Below are 24,340 nucleotides of genomic sequence, written 5' to 3' on the forward strand. Positions count from 1 at the left end.
CTATTAAAATCATGTAGTGAATTGTTCATTTTGTATATAATACTGATAGAATGTTTTATTTGGTTCTTTTATATAATTTGCATTTCTCTGCTGAGATTCTTAGTGCATTCATCTTTTTTTCTTTAAATCCTTGGACAAATGTATAATAGTGCTTTAAAGTCCTTGCTAATTCTAACATTTGAGTCATCCTGGATTCTGTTTATTTTTCTATCGACTGCTTTTAGTGTTGTCTGTGGATAACAATTTGCTGTTTCTTCACAGGTCCAACAGCCCAATCATCTGGGATTTGTGGAGGCTTTAGTTTTGTCCTTAGTGCTGGGATATAGTCTATACTCTTAAGCCATGGCCTCTCTGGAGTTTCAATGGAATGCCCAAGAGTTTTCCCAGCCCCTTAGTTGGCATGATTCAAACTCCAAATTCTCTCTCACTGTGATTGGTAGCAGTATACGTATCTGTTCAGCTTGATCTGCCTTTCACTTATTCACTAAGCCGCTTGGAGCCTTCTTCCATTTATGCAAAGCTCATGAGTCAGACATGTATTAGAGGGGTGCTTATAGGTAGATTTTGGGACCAAGCCCTGCTCCTCAACCTCTTTCCCTTCCAGAATTTCCTCCCTTGATTTTAAGCCATTCAGGCTGTAACTCAGTCCCACACTCTTCCCTGTGATATGTCAAGAAAATACCACTGTAAATTTATGCTTGAGTCTCTTGTCCTTACACTGAATGAACTGGGGAGTCCCCTCCTACAAAAAACTATATGAATGTGAATCTTACCCAGTGAAATTCCATCTTTCAAAGATAAACTTTCCTCCAGTTTCTGCCTGTTTTAGTCATTTTCCAGTGCACTCAAAGAATTTATTTTTTAAATTTTTTTTTCAAAAATTTGTAACTATCATCTATGGGAGGGTTAGTCAGATTCCAACTCTTCCACCATTACCAGCATCAGAAACTCTCCCAGAGGATTCTTAAACTGAGTGTGGTTACTCTTCCTCTGCTTTTCCTTAATATGTACAGTCATTAGTGTCTGAAGTTAAATCTCATATTATTTGATCCAGGGTTAAGGAGGATTAGTGGTTTTCAAGATTAATGTGTTGTTCAAGACAGAACTATGTAAAATTTGTAATGTCAGGGCAGTCTGTCTGCAACTAGAGATACAATGAGAAGAAAAGATACACTTCTTTCTTTCAAGGCGCTAGTAGTATCCTCAGTGGAGCAGACCTTGCACATAAAGACAACTCATGAAAATCGAGTGTGGCTCCTGCATTCAGAGGAAGGACACTCAGAGCTGGCTTCATGGAAGAGAGGGAGGCTTCAAGTAGCCTTTATTTCCACTTTTTTTTTTTTTTTTCGCTCAATGATGTTGGAAAAGTTTTTACAAAATTATTACAGAGTTTCCTAGTTCCCTTTTTACAACTTATTCAGGTGTGGAAAGAGAAGAAAAGGTGTGATTTTAAAATTACCACTCTCAGAACTTCCATTTGGCTTGAGAGTAATAAACACAACACAGCCTTCTAGGCAGCTTGACTTTAGTATAATCAAACATTTTTCTTGCACCTTTGTGACAACTCAGCTGTCTTGGGTGCATCTCTTCATAAGAATAAGTAAAAGTGCATGAAAATCCTCCTGTAGGTGTAATGAATGCTCTTGCTATCATTATCTGTGTTGTTTCCACAATTAATTTCTTGTTTGTTCCAATGACTATTACTTTAATAAATGCTGGTATGATTTGATGACATCTAAACTGTGAAATCTCCAACTTTGTTGTTTATTAAATGAAATAAGGTCCACAAAAACATAACACGACCTGGTAAACTGCCAAGAATTATAAACTCTTTGAGAAAATGTACAAAATCCAATGCTCAAGAAATACAATTTAATTTTTATAACTTGCCTTAATTTTTAACTTCGATACCAACCTTCAGTGAGTTGATGGAAGGAAAAAAACATGCACACAAAGTAAAAACATAATCTCAGTTCCTCAGGAGTACCTCTCGTCCCCACCCCATCTTTGTCCTATACAATACCAAGGTGTGTGCATGTTAGTTGAAAGGAAAGGCATTTGTCCTTTGATTATCAGTTCACATAGGTTACTATTCAGCATTTATTGTTCCTGCCCCTTCAGATCTATTAGGATTCTGCTGCTTTGGTACCAAGTTGGGGATACAGAAATCTTTTCCAAGGCTGTGCACAGTGCTGGCTGTCTAGCTTTGCTGTCTCTCCAGGCGTGTTGTAGGCAAGCAGGGTAAAATACCATATGTGCTTCCTATGCTTTCACAACCCACAAACCTCCCTAAGCCTTGCTTTCTTCCTCCAGCAAGAAACAATGTCTTTTTAGATAGCGGTCAGGAACAATATTCTCATTGCTTCTCTCCAAGGTACTTTATCTATGCATACAAAAGCCAGAGCAACTTGCAAGCCACTTCTATTTTCTGCTCTGCCATGTGACTCTCTGGGGCAATGAACTGAAAATCTCTGCTTCAATGGGAAAAAGGGAAAGGGAAAAAATGGGGAAGTTATTTCATAATTTTATTCAGCTATATACACTTGTATGTATTGTTATTTTGTAGTCATATTTGCATTTAAAGCATGCACTTAATATTTATGTTCACAGCTAATTTTGCAGTTTTAGTTTCCAAGGAATCTATTTACTACCAAAAACTCTATAATAAACCTCTGTAGATTTTATGTAGTTACATGATTTTCTCTAAACTATAAGCTATGTATATTACCCAAGATTTGAAGAATGCTAATTGATATTTTTACTGATTTCTGCAGATCTGAATGCCAAAGCAACCATTCTCTATGCCCTTGAAATGTTCCGCCTCAAGTCCTGTGTGGATTTCAAGCCCTATGAAGGAGAGAGCTCATATATCATATTTCAGCAGCTTGATGGGTTAGTGTGAAATTTTACAGAGTGAGAAAGTCATGCATCCATTGCTTTATAAAAAGGGCACATCTCTTTCAAAGGCTGAAATGAGAAATTGGAAAGAAACTAAAAGCAGTAATGAATTGTTTGGATACGTCTGGGCCCCAAGGAGACATATCTCAATTCTTTTCCTAGGTTTAGGTCAAATTTTAACTTACAGTAGTTTTTTTAAAGTCAGGTTTATTGAAGTATAAATTACACCCTCTTTAAGGTACTTTTTAAATAATAGTACTCCATTGTCTGGACCTCTTTGAAAAGTTTTAGATGTAAATTTACTCTTCATAGTTACTTATTTCTGAGAAGAAATGAACAACATATTAATAAAGAAGTCTTTTTTCTTCAGTGGTCAACCAACCTGGGATAGAAAAGATGTTGGGAAGCAAAGCCACCATCTACTGTGACACTGTAGGTTTGTGTCTTCGATATGTACCTGGAGATACTGGTTGTCTAGTTAGCCATGGTTAAGCATGGGGTTTTTGTTAATAGTGGGTGGATAATAGAGATGAAAAGGGAAGTTAGTACATGACTTAGCCTCTTAAGGAAAAAAAGTATGCAAAAAATAGCAATAAAAAAATGAAAAGCCAAATGCTGATGACTACTTAGACACAAGTTAAATACCTAACTTACCTGGGTAGTTGTTTTCTTAGCTCATTCTTTTATTTAAAGAAAAAAAAGAACACCTACTATGTGCCAGGAAGTATGCTGGTCTGCAGGTATAAAGAAGTATGAGATGCAGCCTTAGACCTCACAAGCTTTATAGGTGGCAGGTGGGAGCCGTGGACCAACAAGAGAGAAATAGTTTTAGTACACAGTGGTGAGTGCCATGGGCTGTAGCAGGTGAGAAGCGGGACCTCCAACTAAGTGTGGGTGAAGCAGCAAGGAGAGCCAAGGTGAGTGTTAGAGAGATGAGGAGGAAGAGGACATAGAGGCAGAGGAGAGGTAAGGACAGTTGGGGATGGGAAACAAGGGAGAGAGGGAGGGGAGGAGGAAGGTGGCAAAGGAGCAGGAGGAGAGAGAAAAGGAAGAAGAGAGCAAACACGAGCATGAATCTGGCTCGCTTGGAGAACTCATGAAGTTCAGTATGTCTGAAGCTTTGCATTCTGTTGGGGAAGGTTGTAAAGAAAGATTAATAAATGCTTTCTCTGAGTTGTGGATATTTTGCAGAGTAAACTGATTTGGTAATGAAATGCTACTCTCAGAGAGGCAAGTTGATATGGTTGTGTTCATACAACTCAGCAAACTTACTAAAAATCATTGAATTGTACACTTAAATTATGTAATTATATAATTATGTAATTATGTAAATTACACCTTAGTAACGTTATTAGAAAGTAAATAAATAAGTTCCATCTTTGAGTAAAAATCAAATCCATAAGCATTTGAAAGCATGTGATGCTAGAAATCTTGGGGCAAACAATGGCAGGTAAGACCATGTTACTGTCTCCAGGGAACTTCCGATCTGTTGGTAGCATTTAAAACTATCAGCAGATCTATCACACTGCTCAGCACTGGTTAGAATATAGATCTCATTTCACAATTTATAGCAAATAAAGAGACAATTTGTGGAAGGCTTTGGATTTGCTAATAGAGGTGAAATATTCATTGGATTTATGAGAAAAGACAAAATAATTGGGGGAAAGAGGGCATGAGGCTCTACCATGAGGAATTTAGGGAATCTGCCCAAAGTTCCTGAATCTACTGGTTTCTGAGGCAAGTCATGGGTCCTCCTTGCCTGATGCCCTTCAGAAATAAGTTAGGCAGCCTTCTCTCAGCTGTCATATCACTATAGATCTGCCTATCCAAAGGTATGAACTTGTGTAACTTGCTTTTTTAATGAAGTTCTTTTTATGCTCCTAAAACTTAAGCCTGATCATTACAGGAAACTTGAAAATTTATTAAACTATAAAAGAGAAAATTCAAATCAACCACAACCACCACTCAGACAACTTAATATTTTGTGTAAAGTCAATAGTGTTATTCCTTAAAGTGGCCTGTGGGTTTAAGGAGGTGGGATGCTAATTTTACTTCTTTCAACCTTGGTACATTATTGAGATTAATTTGCCTCTGAGCTTGTACCACTTTTATAATAAATCATCCCTTTTAAAGCCTGCATAACATTCCTTAGAGGGAATTTATTTAAGCATTCCTCTGTCTTTAAACCATCTGCATATGTGAATGCTATTGATAATTTCCTTTTATAATCAGACATAACTTCCTTCTAATTTGTGTTCTGGAATCCTATAACTTATAGCCACATAGGAATTCTCTAGTAGAAAATTTCCCTCTTCTCTTTAAAGGTGCTGGTCTTACGTTGGTGACCATCACGAAGGACAGACCATTTCCATCGGGGAGGGGTGTGCCTATAAGGCCATCATCGAACATGAGATCCTGCATGCTTTGGGATTTTACCATGAGCAGTCGAGGACTGACCGGGATGATTATGTGACCATCTGGTGGGATGAAATTATTTCAGGTGTGTATGAACCCAACGTGGTTGGATGGAGATTGCTACTATCTTTATCACTTGTTGAGACCAACCCTGGGGTGACCAGGCCAAATCTGTGTGTGGACAGGAGCTTCAGCCTCTCCTGTGGGAACACAGACTATGGAAAGGTTATGATTTGTTGGCCTTTTCTGTGGGCTGTATTGATCTGGTGATAACTGATCCCAGATAAGGGACTCAGGGAACGGTGTAGGGTTACCACTATGTGGGGGTTAAATGAAAGTTAATCAGAAGCTTTTCTTTGCATCACTGTTTCAGTTTGAACTCTATCTAAAACACTGTTTATTTTTCTGTCTTAGTGGGTAAAATGAATTAGGTCTCTGAGGACATTAGGGTCATTTTTCTGAATGTAAAATCTCCTGTGGCTTTAGAAAGCTAGAGGAGGTTTAGTTGACTATACAATGACCCTTGGACATGCTCTAGGATTATCTTTTTAATTTTTTTTTCTGGTGATTTATCAAATCAATGATAGATGTTTAAAACAAAACAACAAAAACAAAATGAATACTTTTATCTGAAATTACATCCCTAATTGTGTTAATTCTCGCTTAAATTGGTTAATTCTGTGTTAAATCTGAGTTCTGGTTAACCAAGATTTAATGGTCTTTTCTTCCTTGTTTCTAAGCACTTCTCCTCTAATGCCCCCACCCATACTTTGCAAAAAAATCATTCAGTTTTATCTCAGGTATTATGCAGTTCTGTTATTCTAACAGTGTCAATGTTCTTTCGTTTTCTTAGACTTCCTTGAATGCTGCCTTCCTTAATTGTTTGAGACAACTCAGTAGAGTGCTTTTGAGCACACTAAAACATTACTTATTGAACCATTTCCTAATGTGCTGGGGAAAAAGTCAATGCTGTGTTTCTGAAGATTCCCATTTTTTAAATAGGAATTAGTTCAGGGAGTGGAAAAGCATTATTTTTGGGAGTAAGAGATGAGTAAAACTTTAATTAGAAATGCCTTAATTATTACCCATGGCTTTCATAAAGCAAATAATTGCCTTGTGTAGGTATCTGTTTTATTTAGATCCCAGTTTCATCTGTGGGTTCATGTACTGCAGTGCATCTGTAATAATTTTACTTTTAGGGGCTTGGAAGAACTGGTCAAGGTATAAAATTAAATATGCGTCCTCAAAATATTTCTGCCAGAACTAGTTCATTTTGGAGTAAGGTGGTCGATGATTCTCACAGAAGGTAGGGACATGGATGGCTAACAATATCGAAATTACCTGTGAGGTTTTTCAGCCTGTGTTACTCCAGGTCCTTCATATTCTGATAAATCTGTGAATGTGGAATGGTAGGGAAAGGAGGGAAACTGTGTGATTTGTAAAAGCCTAATAAGTCGCCACGATTGCACACACACACACACACACACACACACACACACACACACACACACACACACACACTCTCTCTCTCTCTCTCTCTCTCTCTCTCTCTCTCATCCATCCTACCACATGACCACTGAGCTAGAGTCCAAGTGGTATTCTTCTTTGCTTTCCAGTCCAATCTAGAAAAGTTTTGGAGAGTACTCACCCAGAGATGAAATAACAGATCAGACTACTTAATGTATTTGTCTACCAGGGGTAATCATATTATAATTGGGTGTGTGCAGAGGGGAAAGGAAAATGGGGCCATAGGTCAAATGACTAAATCTCTGATTGTGAGAATCAGTATACAATTAGACTTTGTCTACATTTGCCTATAGGACTGAACTTTGTACTTTCTTGTAGATACACTTGGCTTTGGTGAACATTTCATGAGAAAGCAGAAAATATTCCCACTTCCAGGTCTAGAAGAAGATAATGGTTAGGGCTTTTAAAGATGGTTTTAGGCCAAAGGAGGTCCCCTTTATCAGAGCAAGCCAACACATTTGCCGGGGTCATTTGTAGACTTGCTTAGCCCTGGGTTGAGCACGGGTTACTCAACATGTATTTGCTCATCTCCTATCTATATTTTCATCGGGTGCAATTTCATATATCTAAATTGCCTGCAATCACTGGAGAACTATTCTCAAATGAGACATCAAATCAAGTAGGATTATAGACAAGGGCAGCATTATCAGGGTAATGTACAACTCTTACTGTGTTTCACCTTCAGTTGGTGGCAGTCTTGCTGTTTAACGTACGAAGACACTGTACACTGGCAATGTAGTTCTCTCCCCAAGTCCATCTCCATTCCTGAGTCAGAATTGTGTTTTACAAATTTGTTCTATTCCACTAAGGAAAAAACTCAACTTCTGAGGTCTAGCAACGGTTGGCAAACTATAGCCCAATGGATATGGGCTATATCCAATTGGTTTTGTAAATAAAGCTTTATGGGAACAGTCGTATCCGTTTGTGTACGTACTGTCTATGGCTGCCTTTGTGCTACAGTGGCAGACTTGAGTAGTTGTAGAAGAGAACATATGGTTTGCAAAGTCAAATATATTTTCTATCTGATACTGTATAGAGTAAGTCTGCCAACTGACCCCTAGTTTTGGAGGATTACAGCCTCTTTAAGGCTCTTAGCTATAAGTTCCCCGAATGCAGGACCATGCCCTTCCTACTCACTGTTGGGAGCCACCACCTGCCCAGCACAGCTCTCAGTAAATAGTAGGCACAACAAACATGTGTTGAACAAAGTGTTAAACATTATTCAAAACGTTTATTTGAAAAGCATTCTGATAAGAATCCTTGAGTAATAAAGACTGAAATAATCTATTCTTACCTGACGGTTTTATGGAAAATTTAGGAAAACACATCCAGTGAGTTGAAAGCACCTTGCTTCAGGTGCCACTGAGAGGCACCAGGAGATCCCAGACTCAAGCCCCAAGTCCTCACCACCACCTTGATGCTCTTTACAATTCTATCGCCTCAAGTGACATCGTAGGACCAACTACTCTGGAAGGATTTACTTTCTCCCCTCTCTGTTTTTAGGTCATTTATTTCTTTCAGTCCTGTCCCACCTTTGCAAATGCTTTGATCCTCCTCAAGTAATCTTCAGTAAAATCTCCATAAGTTGGGAGAATGAAACATCAATATTCTGATTTTACAGTTAAAAGAAGGTGTTGCTGGGCCGGGCCTGTGGCTCACTTGGGAGAGTGCGGCGCTGGGGACGCTGAGGCCATGGGTTTGGATCCTATATAGGGATGGCCGGTGTGCTCACTGGCTGAGCATGGTGTGGACCACACTGTGGATTTTCCAAAAGCATTTGGAGACTTCCTCCAGCACCTGCTGGAGCACTGCTGGGTTGCACGTACTTCTTCAGTCCTCCATGTACCTGTGTGTGATACCTTTGAAAGATACATTTTCTTCTCTCTAAGTGTTAAAAACAACTGGATGGGGAGCTAGAGAAGGGGAAGAATATGAGGATGGGAGGTTTTGATTGGAAGAGTTATGAGCATTCTCATTTGGGTTCCCTATCACTCTGCAAGAAGGAAACTAAAAATCTGCAGACCTTTCCATTACGGCAGCTGAAGCAATAAATTCCTGATAGTCAATTCCAAGATCATCTATCTGATCAGTTATTTCGTTCAGCTCCTCACACCCTGTCATGTCTTATCTCACTCACACTAATCTTGGAAAAACATTTACCTTTCCTATTTTGATAGGAAAATAAATTTTCTCCTTCCTATTTTGTTTTCCTCCCCATGAAGCTATTTCTGGAATAGAGGGTGTGAGTCTTGCTTGATGGGCTGCTCCTTTCTTGCCAGCGGCCCACCTTTCTATCTGCTCCTCAAAGTTCCTATTCCTAACTTAGGAAGAGCTGGCCAGGTACAGGTATGGGCAGACTCAGGGGCTGAGGTACTTGGCTATTAGGAAGACGTATCTCGAACATAGTTAATCCTGAACATTTTCCTGGATTCAAAAAATTTTTATCCTGACATTTGGAACACCTGCCTGAGCTTTGCTACTTTACCTTCTCTTTCTGAAAGCCTTGTACACACACGTACACAATTATATGTTTATAAAAACACAAAACCATATATACATATATTTAATAATTTATAATATCTATATACAAGGGTACTTCAAAAAGTTCATTAAAAAATTATGATTATCTTTTAATTCTATTTTTCCATGAAGTTTCTGAAGTACCTTCATATTTATATATTGTAACATGTGTGTTTTACGGTCATTACAATAATTTCATATACATTGTTATGTGCTATATTTATATGATATTAACTAATATTGACAATTACTAATGTGCATTAATTTTATGTTATATTAATTATGAAATATGTATATATATTTAAATCAAAGATGCATTATTTCCCTTTTTTGGGTTTTCTGAGTTTCTAGTCAAAGAGGAAAGGATGGGGAAATAATATGACTGAGCAGAGCCTGTGGATTCTCTTCCTAACAGGTTATGAGAACAACTTTGACATCTATGATGACAGCCTCATCACAGACCTCAACACACCCTATGATTATGAGTCTGTGATGCACTACGCACCTTACTCATTTAACAAAAATGAAGGTGTCCCTACCATCACGACCAAGATCCCTGCGTTTAACTCCATCATTGGGCAGCGCCTGGATTTCAGTGCCATCGATTTAGAGAGACTGAATCGAATGTACAATTGCAGTGAGTACCTCTAAGTTTGAGGACTGGGTAAACCAGCCTCAACAGACATTCTCTCAGCCTTAGAGGTTTCCTTTACGTTCGTCTTTATTCTTTTTAAATGTCCTAGTTAAGGGAACGTAGACAAACTATATCACCTTCCGTGTTGGCTTATCTCTAGACTAGAAATAATTATAACACCTATCTCACAGGATGATTATGAAAATCACTCATGTAGTTGTGTTTTGTAAAGTGAAATTATTGGACAAATATAAGGAGTTTTTATTGTCTAACTTCTTTAGCTTCTTTCTGAAGGGTGCATCATTTTTTGAAAGTTGAGATAGGTGATGGGCTTGCAAGTGTTTTGTGTCCTGCAAACTTCTTTACCGAGGTTAGTTATTCCTTACAGTTATTCCTCCAATTCTATGGGATGGGCTGTTTTCTAAGATGACCCCATGAGTATTCAGAGACACATTCTTTAATTCTGTTTAATAGGTATGTACAGAAGACCTACTAAGTAAGTACAAATCCCAGAACTATAAGTACCTTGTTCTTGATCTAAAAGAGTGCAGGGTTGGCATTTACATAGCAAAGAATGATTATAGGTCTCTCATCTTGACTCTGTGAGTTGGGTAGGGCTGTATCTATGTTGGCAAGTTCTAAGATCTATCTGATGATAGTAGGATTTGCATTTGAGAAAAAGTCAAGAAAAAGAAAGGCTAGTGATAAGGTTGTATTTGAACAATGAGGTTTCAGTGGCTTAAGCCATTAGCTATTTGGAATGAGAAGGCTTACATTTTCAACTGGGTGACAAAAATGTCATTTGCAGCCACAACTCACACTCTTTTGGACCACTGTGCTTTTGAGGAGGCAAACATCTGTGGGATGATTCAGAGCACCAGAGATGATGCTGACTGGGCCCATGAAGACAGTGCTCAGGCTGGACAAGAGGATCACACCTTGCTGGGACAATGCACAGGTCAGCGATGATGGAAAGTAAAGACATTGAAGTGGTTTCACGAGGTTCAATTAGATAGTGCCAGCCAGCATGTCTGCCTCAAAGTGAATGTTAATTTTCAAACTCGAAAATTGAAACAAGGACAAAGAACATTTTTCATATCTTAATTGTTAGTTCAATAAAAAGCAACCAGGCTCTGGGCATGCAAAAGATGCATTTAAGCAATGAAAAAACTGATACAGACATATCATTGATAAGATATGATTTCATAATAAGAGTAATATCTCTAAAGTAGTACCATCCAGTGTAGAAATAATGCAAGCTGCATATGTAATAATTTTTAATAGTCACATAAAAAAGTTAAAGGAAACAGGTGAAATTAATTTTAATAATGTATTTTATTTAACCCAATATATTCAAAATATTAGCATTTTAACATGCAATTCATATAAAATTTATTATGAGATGCTTCACTTTTTTTTTTACTAAGTATTTGAACTCTGACATGTATTTTGCCCTTATAGCACATCTCAGTTTCGACTGGCCACAGTTCAAGCACTCAGTAGCCACAGTGTTTAGTAGCCACTGTATCGGATGCACAGCTTCAGATAGTTCCCGTATATGGTTTGGGTAGTGAAAAAGCCATAAAGTCAGACAGACTAGAGTTTGAAAATGGCTCCACCACTTACTCATTGTAACCACAGGAAGTTGTTGTGTGAGTGCTTTTTTTCTTAATTCTTTGCTTTTGAACATCAAGATATTGGTACTTACTTCTCAGTGAAGATGGAAGACAATAACACATACTAAATTCCAGCTGCAGATCAGCAGCTTTACTCTCCAGTTTTTCCATCTTCCCTTTCTCTCCAGATGTTCTATATATTTTTTATTTCTGTTTTAGGAACCCTTTATTAAGTGCCTGTCATCAAAATCATCTCAAGCCATTTGGAAGCAGGTGGTATCACAGATTATAATAGCTTTTTAAAGACTGGACTGTTGTGAAGTCCTTTAGTCCATGCCTGCCTAAGAGTTTGTTAGATTTCCTTCATAGAAGGGACCCAGCCTGTCGCTCAGATGCCAGGATACCAGAGGAAATGTCTTAGGTCATAATTCTTTGCCACTCTTCCTCTAACCTCAGCAATGGGTGAAAGTCTCTGTCTCACATCAGATTATCAAACGTATTATTCCAAGTGTCCAAAGGGTGATCCAAGCCTGAAGTTCTCTCTAAATTTCCATTGTAGCCTTTAGTCCAGCCTCTCCTGTGAGCTTGCTGCTGGGCTAATATACGATTTCCTGCTAAACAAAAGGGTGATCGTTATGCGAGAGAAACCTGCTGGGAGAATATTTTAGCAAGTAGAAAAGGAAAGGATAACACCCCAGAAGAAATATCTGGAAAAGCTTTATCAGGTTAATTTGACCAGCCATCATGCTTCTTCCATAGGAGGCATTTAATAGAACCATGTCCCTCTGCTAGAGAGCATTTCCATTGTTCAGGAAGATGCACAGACTGGAAGAGCTCAAAGAATCCTTTGGGATCGAACCCACTAGCCATTTGAAACAGAGAGAAATGAATGAACGCCTAGTTAGTGGCAGAGCTGGGGTGAGAATTCAGGGCTTCTGAATCCCAGGCTTGGGTTATATGACTTTCACTTTATACTTCCTAGTATACCTGGGTAGGATTCCTGAGCAAGGACCACCTGGAAACCTCTTAGCCTTGTGAGCTCTTCTTTTTTCTAACCCCAGCATTCAGTATGCACTGGTCTCAGGTTAGTAAGTTCAAGTACTGGGAAGAACATGCAAGGAAGTTCAAGTACTGGGAAGAACGTGATGTAATATTAAAGCCATTAAGATATTTTCAAACTTTTGTGGAATGTTTATTTAGACCATCACTGCTTGCTGCCAATGTGGAGGGCAGGCGCTCCATGAATGAGGCAGGATGAAGCAGGGAGTATCAAGCAGTATTGCCAGAGTATCAGGGAGCATAGCTGGAATACCCAGCGCTGTACTATGTGCTCACTTTATTTGCATCTTGTGAAATGTTTTGATTGGGGCATTTAGAGAAGTGTGGACTGTTGGAGTACAGTTTAAAGGACCTCTTTATAGGCAAGCATTTTTCATTGTGCTTGACTTTGAAAAGTGTGCTGGTTTTCCAAATGACGTATTTGTTTAGCCACCTGCTTGTGAGAAAGAGTTTTGAGATAACTGAGCCAGGCAAACCCCAGTTTTGGCATTAATGAAGATACTTTTTGCTCTCTTTTTCAGTGTCCTTCCAAAACTTTCCTTTACATTCAGGAGAAGTCCTCGATTAGGCCCTACTATGTCTCGAATGCTCCTTCTGAAAATATGGCAAAAATAATTCTTTACCACTGAGAACACACCCAGTGATTAGGCTAGAAACAGAGAAAATTGAACCTTTGTCATTGTGAATATTTAAAATCCAAATCCTAAACCTTTGAATTTTACAGTTTTTTATACAACTAAGAGACCAACTCTTTTCTTTGGAATGAATGAATCTTTAATTTCAACAATAAAGTCATTGAGGGAAATAGAATTGACCTCCAAATTCCATCAAATGTTTCTTGAAGCCCATGTTTTCCTGAGTCAGAATTATGCATGTCACAACCTTGGGAACAAAGGCAATCAAAAGAGACAGTGGAGAGCTTCAGTTTTAGCTGATGTACAGTATGTCCATTGATGGCGAATATTTACCACCAATGAGCTTCTTTTTATTTTCCCCCAAAGAATTCTAGCTCTAGTTGCCTGGATAATGGCTGTTGTTCACTATTTCACTCGGCGGGGTGGACAGCACCAGGGCTGTGGGAAGCCAAAGATGAGATGTTGGGACGCCCTCTCCACAGGTGCCGGCTACTCCATGCTCTTCGACACAAGCTCGGGGTCAGTGGAAGAGGCAGCCCTGCTGGAGTCTCGAATTCTCTACCCAAAGAGGAATCAGCAGTGCCTGCAGTTTTTCTATAAAATGACAGGAAGCCCTTCAGACAGACTCGTTGTCTGGGTCAGGAGGGACGACAGCACAGGCAACGTTCGCAAGCTGGTCAAGATGGAGACCTTTCGAGGTAGTTGGAGGCCTGCACACAAGGACCGGTTTGGCTTAAAATCTAAGATCGTGCCCCTTCCCTCTGCTCTTCTTTTCACACCTCCACCACCTCTTACATCCTCCTCCTCCTCCTGTGCTCTCTCCTCCTCTTTGTCCTTTTCCTCTCCTTCCTCCTCTTCCAAGAGGCTGGCGTAATGTCTGACATGTTTTAATCACTCTGAATGTTTTAACCACTCAGAAGTCAGAAGCAGCATCGAGGGTTTATGTGAGGCTGAAATATAATTTTGTGAGAGGTCAATCAGAATTTCTAAATCCAATTTTTACAAGCACTTTGGAGAAAGCCTGGACCGAGGTGGAGAAAATAGATTGGAAGGAAAAAGTGATGCAGGAAATGCATCTGCTAGAGAGTGAGAGCATTGTTAAGTAGATGATAAGTGTTTTTGCATTTGTTTCAGGAAACTGAATGATATTGTTATTTAATGTGCTTAAATAACCTGAAGCCTACTGGTGAAGTTGGTGGGAAAAAAGCTATTTGCATAACTTCACTATAATTATTTACATGTTCCTAAGTGTTACTCTGTATATTTCTATAAGGAGATCAGCATGAAAACCTTATAAGGCTAAAGTAGTCAGTTGGATGTGAGAATAATCTGTCTGTAAATGAAGGTCCAGTGTTACAAAGCTAGGTATTTACATTCTCTTATTGTGGTGGTGGTTCATTCATAACTAGGAAATGAGAAACAAGCTTTCCTATTTTTACATTCAACAATGAATTGCTCAGTTAAAATTAGTTCAGAGAAAGGAAAGATTCTTTGTACACTTCTAGAAGAAGCTGCTGCTCCTGAAGCGTGGAAACTTCCTTAGCGGTCACTTATAAGAACAGGTGCCCAAATCACCTCTACCCAAGCCACGTGGTAGCTCACGAATAATGGTTTTGAAGGGTTTAATTTTCCGGATGAAATTTATCATAGCTGGTATGATGGAAGGATGACAGCTGGATGCCCTTTAAGAGTTGAGAATTTATGTTACCAATGATTGTAAATATTTAATGAGAAAGTGAGTTAGAATCTCAATATTATTATCTATTATTGCTCACTTTCATCTAAAGCTGGAAATATTATCCTTGTAAGCATGAAATCAACCAAACGACTATACCATGCTTCATTTAGTTCCTTATACTGCTGTACTTTGAGTTCCATTGAATTCAAAGTGTCTTTGTAAGTTTCCTGGAAGCACCACATGAATGGATTTTTAAAGTAGTCCATTCCAATACTGGCCTGTCAATAAAACTTTTCTAAAAGGTTAGTTAAATATCTCTTAGTGTTCATGTGGTATTCAACTTTAGTTACAACCATCTTCGAATAGCTTTTGACTTTTGCAAAATGTGTTTTGTAACCAAAATACTCACATACAAAATATGTGTTGATATGTATATCTCTCTATAACATATATATCATATACATAATACTTATGTAAAAATTTACATGCAAAATGCTTACATACAAACATGTACTTGTACTCACACGCACTCTTACATTTTTACTGATGCTAGGACCCCCATATAGATGACAATTCTGGACTAACAGGGTTGAAACTTGTCTCTATCTTAGTATTGCCTGACTGATTCAGGGCAGCCCTGTAGAAGCACGTGAATGAAACCTTGATGATTTTATAGATGAGTCCCTGCCTGAATGGTGTATCCTCTCAGGTCTTCCTCCCAACTCCATATTCCCATATTTCAATTTCACTGAAACAAAACATATTAAGAAAAAAACAAGGCAGTTACTCATTAGCAAGAAAGAAATCTTTATTCTCTCGTCAGGAGTCCCATGATCTATCACCCTGCTTGGTAAACCGTTCCAATCCTTTATCACTGTCCCTATTCCAGACTTTCTAGCACCTGTTGCGCTCAAGTCCTCCCTTGACTGCAGTGCGTCCCCAGGAGACAGAAGTCACACAGATGTGTATGTTACAGATGTGGTCTGTGTGCTTTCTCCACCTTTCTCTTATGTATCCTTGTAACTTACCACACAGCTCCACTCTGGGAGACAGAACATTGTTAGACCTGTCCCTTGAAGTCGTCCTTAGAGAGAAAGGGAGGTAAAAGGGTTCTTCAGTTTTGGAGAAAATGTAGCTTTATAAGTAGATTTCTGACTAGATAATACAGAAGGAGAAACAAAGACATTTTCAAAGCCCTCTTGCCAATTTCATTTCAGATCAAATTTCTGTAACACTCATCTGTATGAAATCATTTTAGCCAACATGATTTCACTTGTAAAGTAGCATTTTACTTCTCTTTGAGCTCAATTCTAGGGTACACTCTGTGAAAAATATCAAAGTGAGGGCATATCTTTGGAAAATTCTGAGTTGTTCTGGCCTGGCAGTTTCTTCTTGCCAACACCCTGAAAACTCCATCTGGCTTCTTACGCTGACCAGCCAAAAATCTGTGTTTTAAAACAGATTTCTCACCCTCTCATCTCAGCTCTTTATTCAAAATTCTCACTCAAAAAAAGCAAGTAGACCTAATCATCACTAGAATGTGGATATCTGAATAATGGTGACTCTCTTTGGATTATTTGGATCACCTACTTGGTGGAATTTCAGATAATAGGAAGAAGAGAAAAAAAATCTGGATATTATAAAGGGTAGGGGAAATCCAGTTTGTCCTATAAGTTATTACTTATTCTGAAGCTTTCCATAGAGCTTTGTGGCAACAAGCTATACATAGGACCATATGGAATTACTGTTATTTGACTTTTGGCTTACAAAATGGCTATTTTATGTGGTTCAACCTAATGCTTGGGCATTCAGTGCTAATATTATGGGGTGGAGTGCAGTTTTACTAACAAAGTCAAGAAGAAACCCAGAACCTGTGAAAATAGATAACAGTGGCAAATAAATTAATGATGAAGATTTGAATATGAATTTTAAAATAAGTCATAGTATGTCTTTTTTTTAAGCTATTTTCCCTTATTAGACTTGTGACTTTGGAAGAGTTACTTAACCAGCTTATAATAGTACCTATTTTATAGGATGGCTGTGAGGATTAAATGAGATAATTTATGTAAGGCACTTGGCACAGTGCCAGACTCACAGTAAGTGCTCATTAAACATGGGCCACAATTGTCACCAACTTTATTCTCTATCCGCAGGAGATGCTGACCATAATTGGAAAATTGCCCATGTAACTCTTAACGAGGAAAAGAAGTTTCGTTACCTTTTCCAGGGCACCAGAGGTGACCCTGGGAACTCAAGTGGGGGAATTTACCTGGATGACATCACTCTGACAGAAACCCCCTGCCCCACAGGGGTTTGGACAATACACGATTTCTCCCAGGTCCTTCAGAGCACAAGTCAAGGGGACAGTCTCCGGAGCCCTCGATTTTATAATTCAGAGGGATATGGTTTTGGGTTGACCTTATATCCCCATAGCGTAAACTCTGAAAGCTCTGGCTCCTTGAGACTTGGTTTGCACTTGTGCAGTGGGGAGAATGACGCTATCCTGGAATGGCCAGTGGAAAACAGACAGGCTGTGATTACAATCCTTGACCAGGACTCTGATGTCAGGAATAGGATGTCCCGAAGCATGACGTTCACCACCTCCAAGCTGCACACATCTTCAGGTAGGTGATTTGAACATAACTATGAACTGCTCATCAACCCGGAATGGCCCACAGATATGATTCTCATGTGTGTAAGAAAGAATAACATTGCTCTCACATTTTTCTCCTTGGGCATATCAATAACATAGTCACTTTGGAGTATTAAGTTAAAATTTTCAATGCCCTCTTATCATCCTTCTCTTTCCTAAATTCACTCATCAAGCATCTACTGAGAGCTTTTGATATGCCCAACTCTGTGCTAGGTACCTAGGTACTTAGAATACAAGTGGATCAGGTAGTTCCTGCCTCATTGATCTCAGTCTAATTGAGAAGAAAGACACTGCTAATCATTTATCAAATACTCAGAATTTGCCACACTCTGTACAGAGCTAATGTACTGACTCCTAAAATGTTCCTGAATGTCAGCATGTCCATGAAATATGAGGGTACTTCAAAAAGTTAATGAAAAGATTTATATTATCTTTCAATTCTATTTTTCCATGAATTTTTTTAGGTACTCACGTAAGCTTACATCAGTAAAGGAATGGGCAAATTATTTTTTTTCAAAAGAAGAGACTTACACTTTTAAAAAAAGAAACAGTAGCTGTCACTTTCTCCTCCTTACGGAAGTCACTCAGTAGTGTACAGTTGACCATTCAGAGCTGTGATTCTCTGCCCCTTCTACTTCCCAATTCTGAATTTTAATTTTCCTGGAAAGAGTAAATAACCTGATTTTTTCTAACAGTTTTTTTTTTTTTTTTCTGATTAGCAAAGCCCTATATACTCATTAAAGATAAACTGGAAAGTGAAGTATTAAGAGGTAATGTGATTTTATGTTACTTATAACTTTACAGAGATAAATGGCTTGGTCATCTGGGACAGGCCATCCTTGGTGGGATCCTATGATACTGACTGTGATTGTTTTAGAAGCATCCCCTTGGGGTGGAATAGTTTCATCTCCCATGAAATGCTGAAAAAGAAGAGTTTCCTTAAAAACGATGACCTCATCATTTTTGTGGACTTTGAAGGTACTTCTGCTGTCTTCTGAATAAATATTCCTATGTCTGGAGGGCTGTAATGATTTTACTTAGATTTTAAAGCAACTCATGAAGGTTAAAGGAAAACAGACAACAAAAAAAAGGGGTGTTGTAATAGAACCATGTTTTATTCACTTGGGCAAGGACTCACATCTTTAACTGTCCTTCGTAGACACTAAAATTTTAGTGTCATCTTTTTGATAACTTATCAGATATGACAGTTGGTTGATTTCAATTTAGTTTCAGTCAGTCTATCCCTGCTAACTTTACCCTTCTTTTTGCAAGTTCAATAAATAAAAATGTGATCGGACTACCCTAAGACAAATAGCTGGTATTATGAGAATCAGCTTGATTCAAAGCCACCTCTCCATGTCACTAAGGGTGATGTTCATGAGGTATAGAGGCAGCCCAGGGAATTTTCTTCAGAATTGGAAGTTAACCATAGCCAGTTATTAATCCTAGATCTTCCTCATGACTCTTTATCTATTCCCTGAAGATATCACCCACCTCAGCCAGACTGAAGTTCCCACTGCAAACAAAAGACTGATCCCCGAAGGCCTCGTTCTCCAAGGCCAGGAGCAGGAGGCCTCAGGAGAAGGTTCAAAAAAAGCTGTGCTAGAGGAAGCCCTACCCGGTGGCCTGGAGCCAGGGCAGCTCAGCCGACAGAAGCGGTCAGTAGAGAACACGGGCCCCTTGGAGGACCACAACTGGCCACAGTACTTCAGAGACCCGTGTGACCCAAACCCTTGCCAAAATGAAGGCGTCTGTGTGAATGTGAAGGGGATGGCGAGCTGCAGGTAGGCTCCGTGTACAGGGCGGGCAGGCGGTGGCTCAGCCAACCTGAGCCGAATGTTTGCTTACCCCTGGTAAAAGGCCAGTCACAGGTTAGAGCAGCCACTGCATCAGATCGTCACGGCATGTCGTTTTCCATGACTCTACACTGATGTGCCCTGGGTCGGTGGGTATGTGCTGGCAGGGCAGAGGGGCCCCAAGTCTCTTGTCTCTTGAATTTGATCCCTTTCCCACCTCTGGGGCATTGTCAATAACATTTTGGATGTTGTTGGAATTTCTAACTCCACCACAGTGCTTGCAATCAACCTAGAGCTTTTAGCTTAGGGACTCTCTACTCTGTGACCTGGTACAGTCAGACCCAAGACCAAGCTTAAATCCTCACTGACTGCAGATGTTGTTATTATTAATTATTATTACTATTAGTTCTATAGTGTGTCAGTTCTGTGGTACTATTATTATAGTCATGTTTTCAATAACAGTAATGAGAAAATCTGATATTGTTGACTGCCTGCTATGTGCTACGTGCTCTCCTGAGCTGTATACATACATGGTCTAAATTAATCCTCACCATGACATAAGGGCTCTGCTTATCCCCATTTAGTGCATCAAGAAGTTGAAGTTTAGAAAGCTTAAGTAATTTGTCGAATATTACACACATGGTAAATGCTGGAGCTGGAACTTGTGTCCAGGTCTGTCTGTCTAAACAGTTTGCTATATTTAATAAATCTTTTTGTAGTGTTTGTTTTTGCATAAATACCTAAAAAAAGTTTCATGGAAGGATGTATGTGATGACAGAAGCATCAGTTGCATTTGACACAACGTAACAGATGTAGGAGTCATTTTGCTTGTCTCAAAACAGCCACATTTCCTCTGTGTTCTTTTCAATCTTCACTTTGTGTCTTCATTTTTTACTTTTATTTTGAAACAATTTTAGACTTACAGATATATTGCAAAAATACTACAGAGAGTTCCCCTATATCCTTCGCCCAGCTCTCCTTAATGTTAACATCTTACACAACCACAGCACAATTAGCAGAGCCAAGAAAGGAACACTGGCACAGAGCTATTAACTAAACTGCAGACTTCATCCAGATTTCCCCAGTTTTCCACTCATGTCCTTTTTCTGTTTCAGAATCTGATTCAGGATCCCACATTGCATTTAATTTTCTTATCTCTTTAGTCTCCTCCAATCTGGGACAATTCCTCAGTGTTTCCTTGTCTTTCACAACCTTGACACTTTTGGAGAGTCCTGGTCAGTTATTTTGTAAACTTTTCCTTAATTTGGGTGTGTCCTATGTTTTCTCATAATTGCACTGAGGTTGTACATTTTGGGCAAGAATAACAAGGATATGATACACCCTTCTCAGTGTATCGTGTAAGTGGGTCCATGATGTCACACCTGTCCTTACCATTGATGTTGACACTCATCACCTGGCCAGGGGGGTGCACACTGGGCCTCCCCTCTGATGAGTTATTATTCCTCCCACTATAATTAATATACATCTTGGGAGAGGTACTCTGAGATCGTGCAGACATCCTGCTTTTCTTCATATCCTCACCTACTAAGTTCAGTGTCCATAGGTGGATCCTGACCTCAATAATCACCATTGGGATCTTCTAATGGTGATTTTCTATTTGCTCCATTTCCTCCACATTCACTAATTGGAATTCTTCTGTAATGGTTCCCTTCTCCCATTAATTTATTCATGCAATTATTTGTTCATATCACAAAGGCATCAAATATTTATTTTATTACATGGGCTATATTTGAATAATTTTATTATTATTATTATTGTTGTTTAGAGTGTTCCATCTTTGGCCTTTGGGAGCCAAAAGGAGCTTTTCCATGTTGGCTCCTGTGTTCTTTCCACATGCTCCCATACTTTTATGAACACAATATTACTTCCTGGTACCACAGGATGCTCCAGGCTCATCTTTTATTTTCCCTCCCCCAGCCCTAGAATCAATCACTTTTCCAAGGAGCCCTCTGATTCCTTTTATTGGAGAATACCTATCTCATTTCTTGAGGACTCCAAGGCCATGGGTCTGCACCTCTTTGCCTGATAGATCCTTGAATGCCAGATATTCCAATATGTGCCCCAACTGGCTTCATCTTACCCAGGGTAAGGGAGGCAAAGGCTGCCACTTGGGTGTCAGCCTCTGGTCAGCCAAAGTACTCCTCTCCTACAAACCTGCTGCCTGGAGTTTTTGTAGTAAGTTTTTCCAAGGTAATACTATGGAACATAATTAAGCTGTATTTGAAGGGGACTGGGTCAGAAAAAAATGAACAAACTTGCTACTGCTCACTGATCTCTAAGAAGTCAATTCCCAGACTAGAGATGAAGCCTTGAAAGGTAAGGTAATTCAGTATTAATAAAAGGAGATGTTGACTTCTGATTGCCACATTCTGCTTTTTTTTTTTTTTTTTTTTAAGATGACTGGTAAGGGGATCTTAACCCTTGACTTGGTGTTGTCAGCACCACGCTCTCCCAAGTGAGCAAACCGGCCATCCCTATATAGGGATCCAAACCCGTGGCCTTGGTGTTATCAGCACCACACTCTCCCAAGTGAGCCATGGGCTGGCCTTGCTCTGTAGAATTCTGAGTAGACTTTCTAATAGGAATGTTTAAAACCAAGGGTGGTTGTTTTAATGGAATGGATGAACACCTTGGTTCTGAGATTAGTTGATCTTTATACCAAATGAGATTAAAAAAAAAAAATAAGGTGTGGTCATATTTGTTTACTATGTGTCAAATACCTTCATATGAACAATGTCCTCATTATCTTATGTAAACTTCAGGGCAACTTTGTGAGATAGCCAGCTGTATGCTAACCTTATAGTTTGATTAATATTGTTTAGAAGTTTTCAAGCTACATCTAATGCATTAAGTCAGACTCTGTCTGGGCAATTTCCCCTGTAGCTTATAGTCTTAGCCGGTGTCAGGCAATGTATTCTTTAAGTGTCCCAAACCTTCCTCCTGAATCTTTGGTGGCCGAGAGTACTGAGTCTGGAGGCATACCTCCTGGGTCTAAACTTCAAGTGTGAAATGTTTCCTAACAGTGTGACCTTGAGCAAGTCATTTAATAACTTCCACCTCAAAGGGCTGTTGCAGGATTAAATTAATTGATTCCTATAAAGCACTTGGAATGGGGCCAGGCACATGGGACCGCTCGTAAGTATTTGCTGCTATTATTGCTGCGGTGATGCTTGTTGCTGGGAAGCACCTGAGGCCCAGGTAGTTCCCACACTCCCCTTGTGTCCTGTTCCCTCAGGTGCGTCTCTGGACATGCCTTCTTCTACACAGGGGAGCGCTGTCAGGCCATGCAGGTGCATGGCAGCGTCCTGAGCCTGATGATTGGAGGCACGGCTGTCATGATCTTTTTCACCGTCACCATTATCTCCATCCTTTCCCAAAGGTCAAGGCAGTGATTCGCCTGCTGATGTCGGCCAGACTGGAGAAACGCCTCCTGCACTTGAACCTCTTCTTCTCATCGTCGGCCCAGCTGGGAGAAGTTTTATGAGCCTTGCTTTGAATAGGGGTTCCCAGGACCAAGGCCTCCAGCCTCACGCATGACCCCGATCATTTTTCTACCCTCACATGGCTCTTTTACCCTGCTATGTCCTCCTAATGTGTCCTGTAACAAGCGTCATCACACTTAATTGTAAATCACTTGTTTAACCAACTGTCTTTCCCATAGACTGTAAGCTCCATGAGGGCAAGGGCATGTTATCTTCATTTACCACACTAGCCCCAGTGCCTAGAAGTGTGCCTGCCTGGCACATTGTGGGCACTCAATGCATGTTGAATGAATGAACCAATAGATTAATGAATAACTAAGATATAAAAATGCTCACATTTCTATTTCAGATGATATATATATGATGAAATCCTTATGTTGGTTGCATTAGAATCAAATACTCATCAGACATTTATTCCTTTAAGGTCTTCTTAAAGGATTTCAAATAAAGATTCCTCTGGGCAGCAGGACTTCATGGCATTTACTTTTCTCCTTCTCTGATTCTAAGAAGTCTTTAATAAATTCAATAAATATTTAATTAGTAACTTCTATGTGTCCAGCATTGTATGTAAGTGTGTGTGCGCCCACGTGTGTGTGCGCCCACGTGTGTGTGCGCCCACGTGTGTGTGTGGGTGTTGGAGGGTACAAAAGTTCTTTTTCAGATCTTTTTAAGTTTTAATGTATATTTTACATGCTTTTCATGTATAAAGTTATTATATTAACAAATTGAAGGTATCAGGTAGAAGAGACTTTTAAAGAAACATTTTAGATGTGCTTTCTTTCCATAGTTCCAGGTCAAGTAAAAAGAAAAGCTGAGGTTCCCATCCCCCAATCAGAAAAGAACTTGCTCTAGAAGTTTAAAAGAAAAGATTTTAAGCAGCCTGAGTGGTCCAGGCTTCAGGTTACTAGGCTTCCTAAGTAGATAGAGACTTTGTGGCAATTCTGTGGAGTTAAAATGCACCGGAAACAAACATGATGGATTAGGTATGAGAACAGTTTGTGGCAGGTGAAAACAGCACCCCCTAGGGCAATGACTCTAACTCAAGGGGCATGAGTACCCCCTGGAGGGCTTTTTAAAACACAGATTGTAGAGCCCCACCCCCAAAGTTTCTGGCTCAGTAGGACTGGGCTGGAATCTAAGAATTTGCATTTCTAACAAGTTCCCAGGCCGATGCTGATGCTGCTGGTCTCTGATCACACTTTGACACCCACTGTGTTAGTGGGTAGAAAATGGATCTGGAGCATTCTGGCTGCAGGCTTGGGTTGACCATCCAGCTAGCTGTGTAATTTTAGTATGAAATCATTTAAACTCTTGGTGTTTGTTTACTAGTCTGTCAAATGAAAATAATAGCTGACTACCTCCTGTCACCCAACCTTATCACCTACAGGGTTGCAGAGTAATAAAAT

General features: G+C 39.4%; 1 protein-coding gene across 1 annotated transcript in view; it reads left to right on the top strand.

Moving 5' to 3' along the window:
* MEP1A (meprin A subunit alpha) overlaps nucleotides 1-22,844 on the top strand; it is a 35,515-nt gene extending 12,671 nt beyond the window's left edge. The window contains exons 6-14 of the mRNA XM_063098310.1: nucleotides 2,775-2,892; nucleotides 5,223-5,398; nucleotides 9,776-9,997; nucleotides 10,803-10,952; nucleotides 13,787-14,002; nucleotides 17,136-17,606; nucleotides 18,440-18,613; nucleotides 19,119-19,419; nucleotides 22,688-22,844. Coding sequence (XP_062954380.1) covers nucleotides 2,775-2,892; nucleotides 5,223-5,398; nucleotides 9,776-9,997; nucleotides 10,803-10,952; nucleotides 13,787-14,002; nucleotides 17,136-17,606; nucleotides 18,440-18,613; nucleotides 19,119-19,419; nucleotides 22,688-22,844 — 1,985 coding nt within the window. The remainder of the gene's footprint in view (nucleotides 1-2,774; nucleotides 2,893-5,222; nucleotides 5,399-9,775; nucleotides 9,998-10,802; nucleotides 10,953-13,786; nucleotides 14,003-17,135; nucleotides 17,607-18,439; nucleotides 18,614-19,118; nucleotides 19,420-22,687) is intronic.
* The last annotated feature ends 1,496 nt before the right edge of the window (nucleotides 22,845-24,340 follow it).

The sequence above is a fragment of the Cynocephalus volans genome, chromosome 5 (genome assembly GCF_027409185.1).
Source record: "Cynocephalus volans isolate mCynVol1 chromosome 5, mCynVol1.pri, whole genome shotgun sequence".
Taxonomy (NCBI): Eukaryota; Metazoa; Chordata; class Mammalia; order Dermoptera; family Cynocephalidae; genus Cynocephalus; species Cynocephalus volans.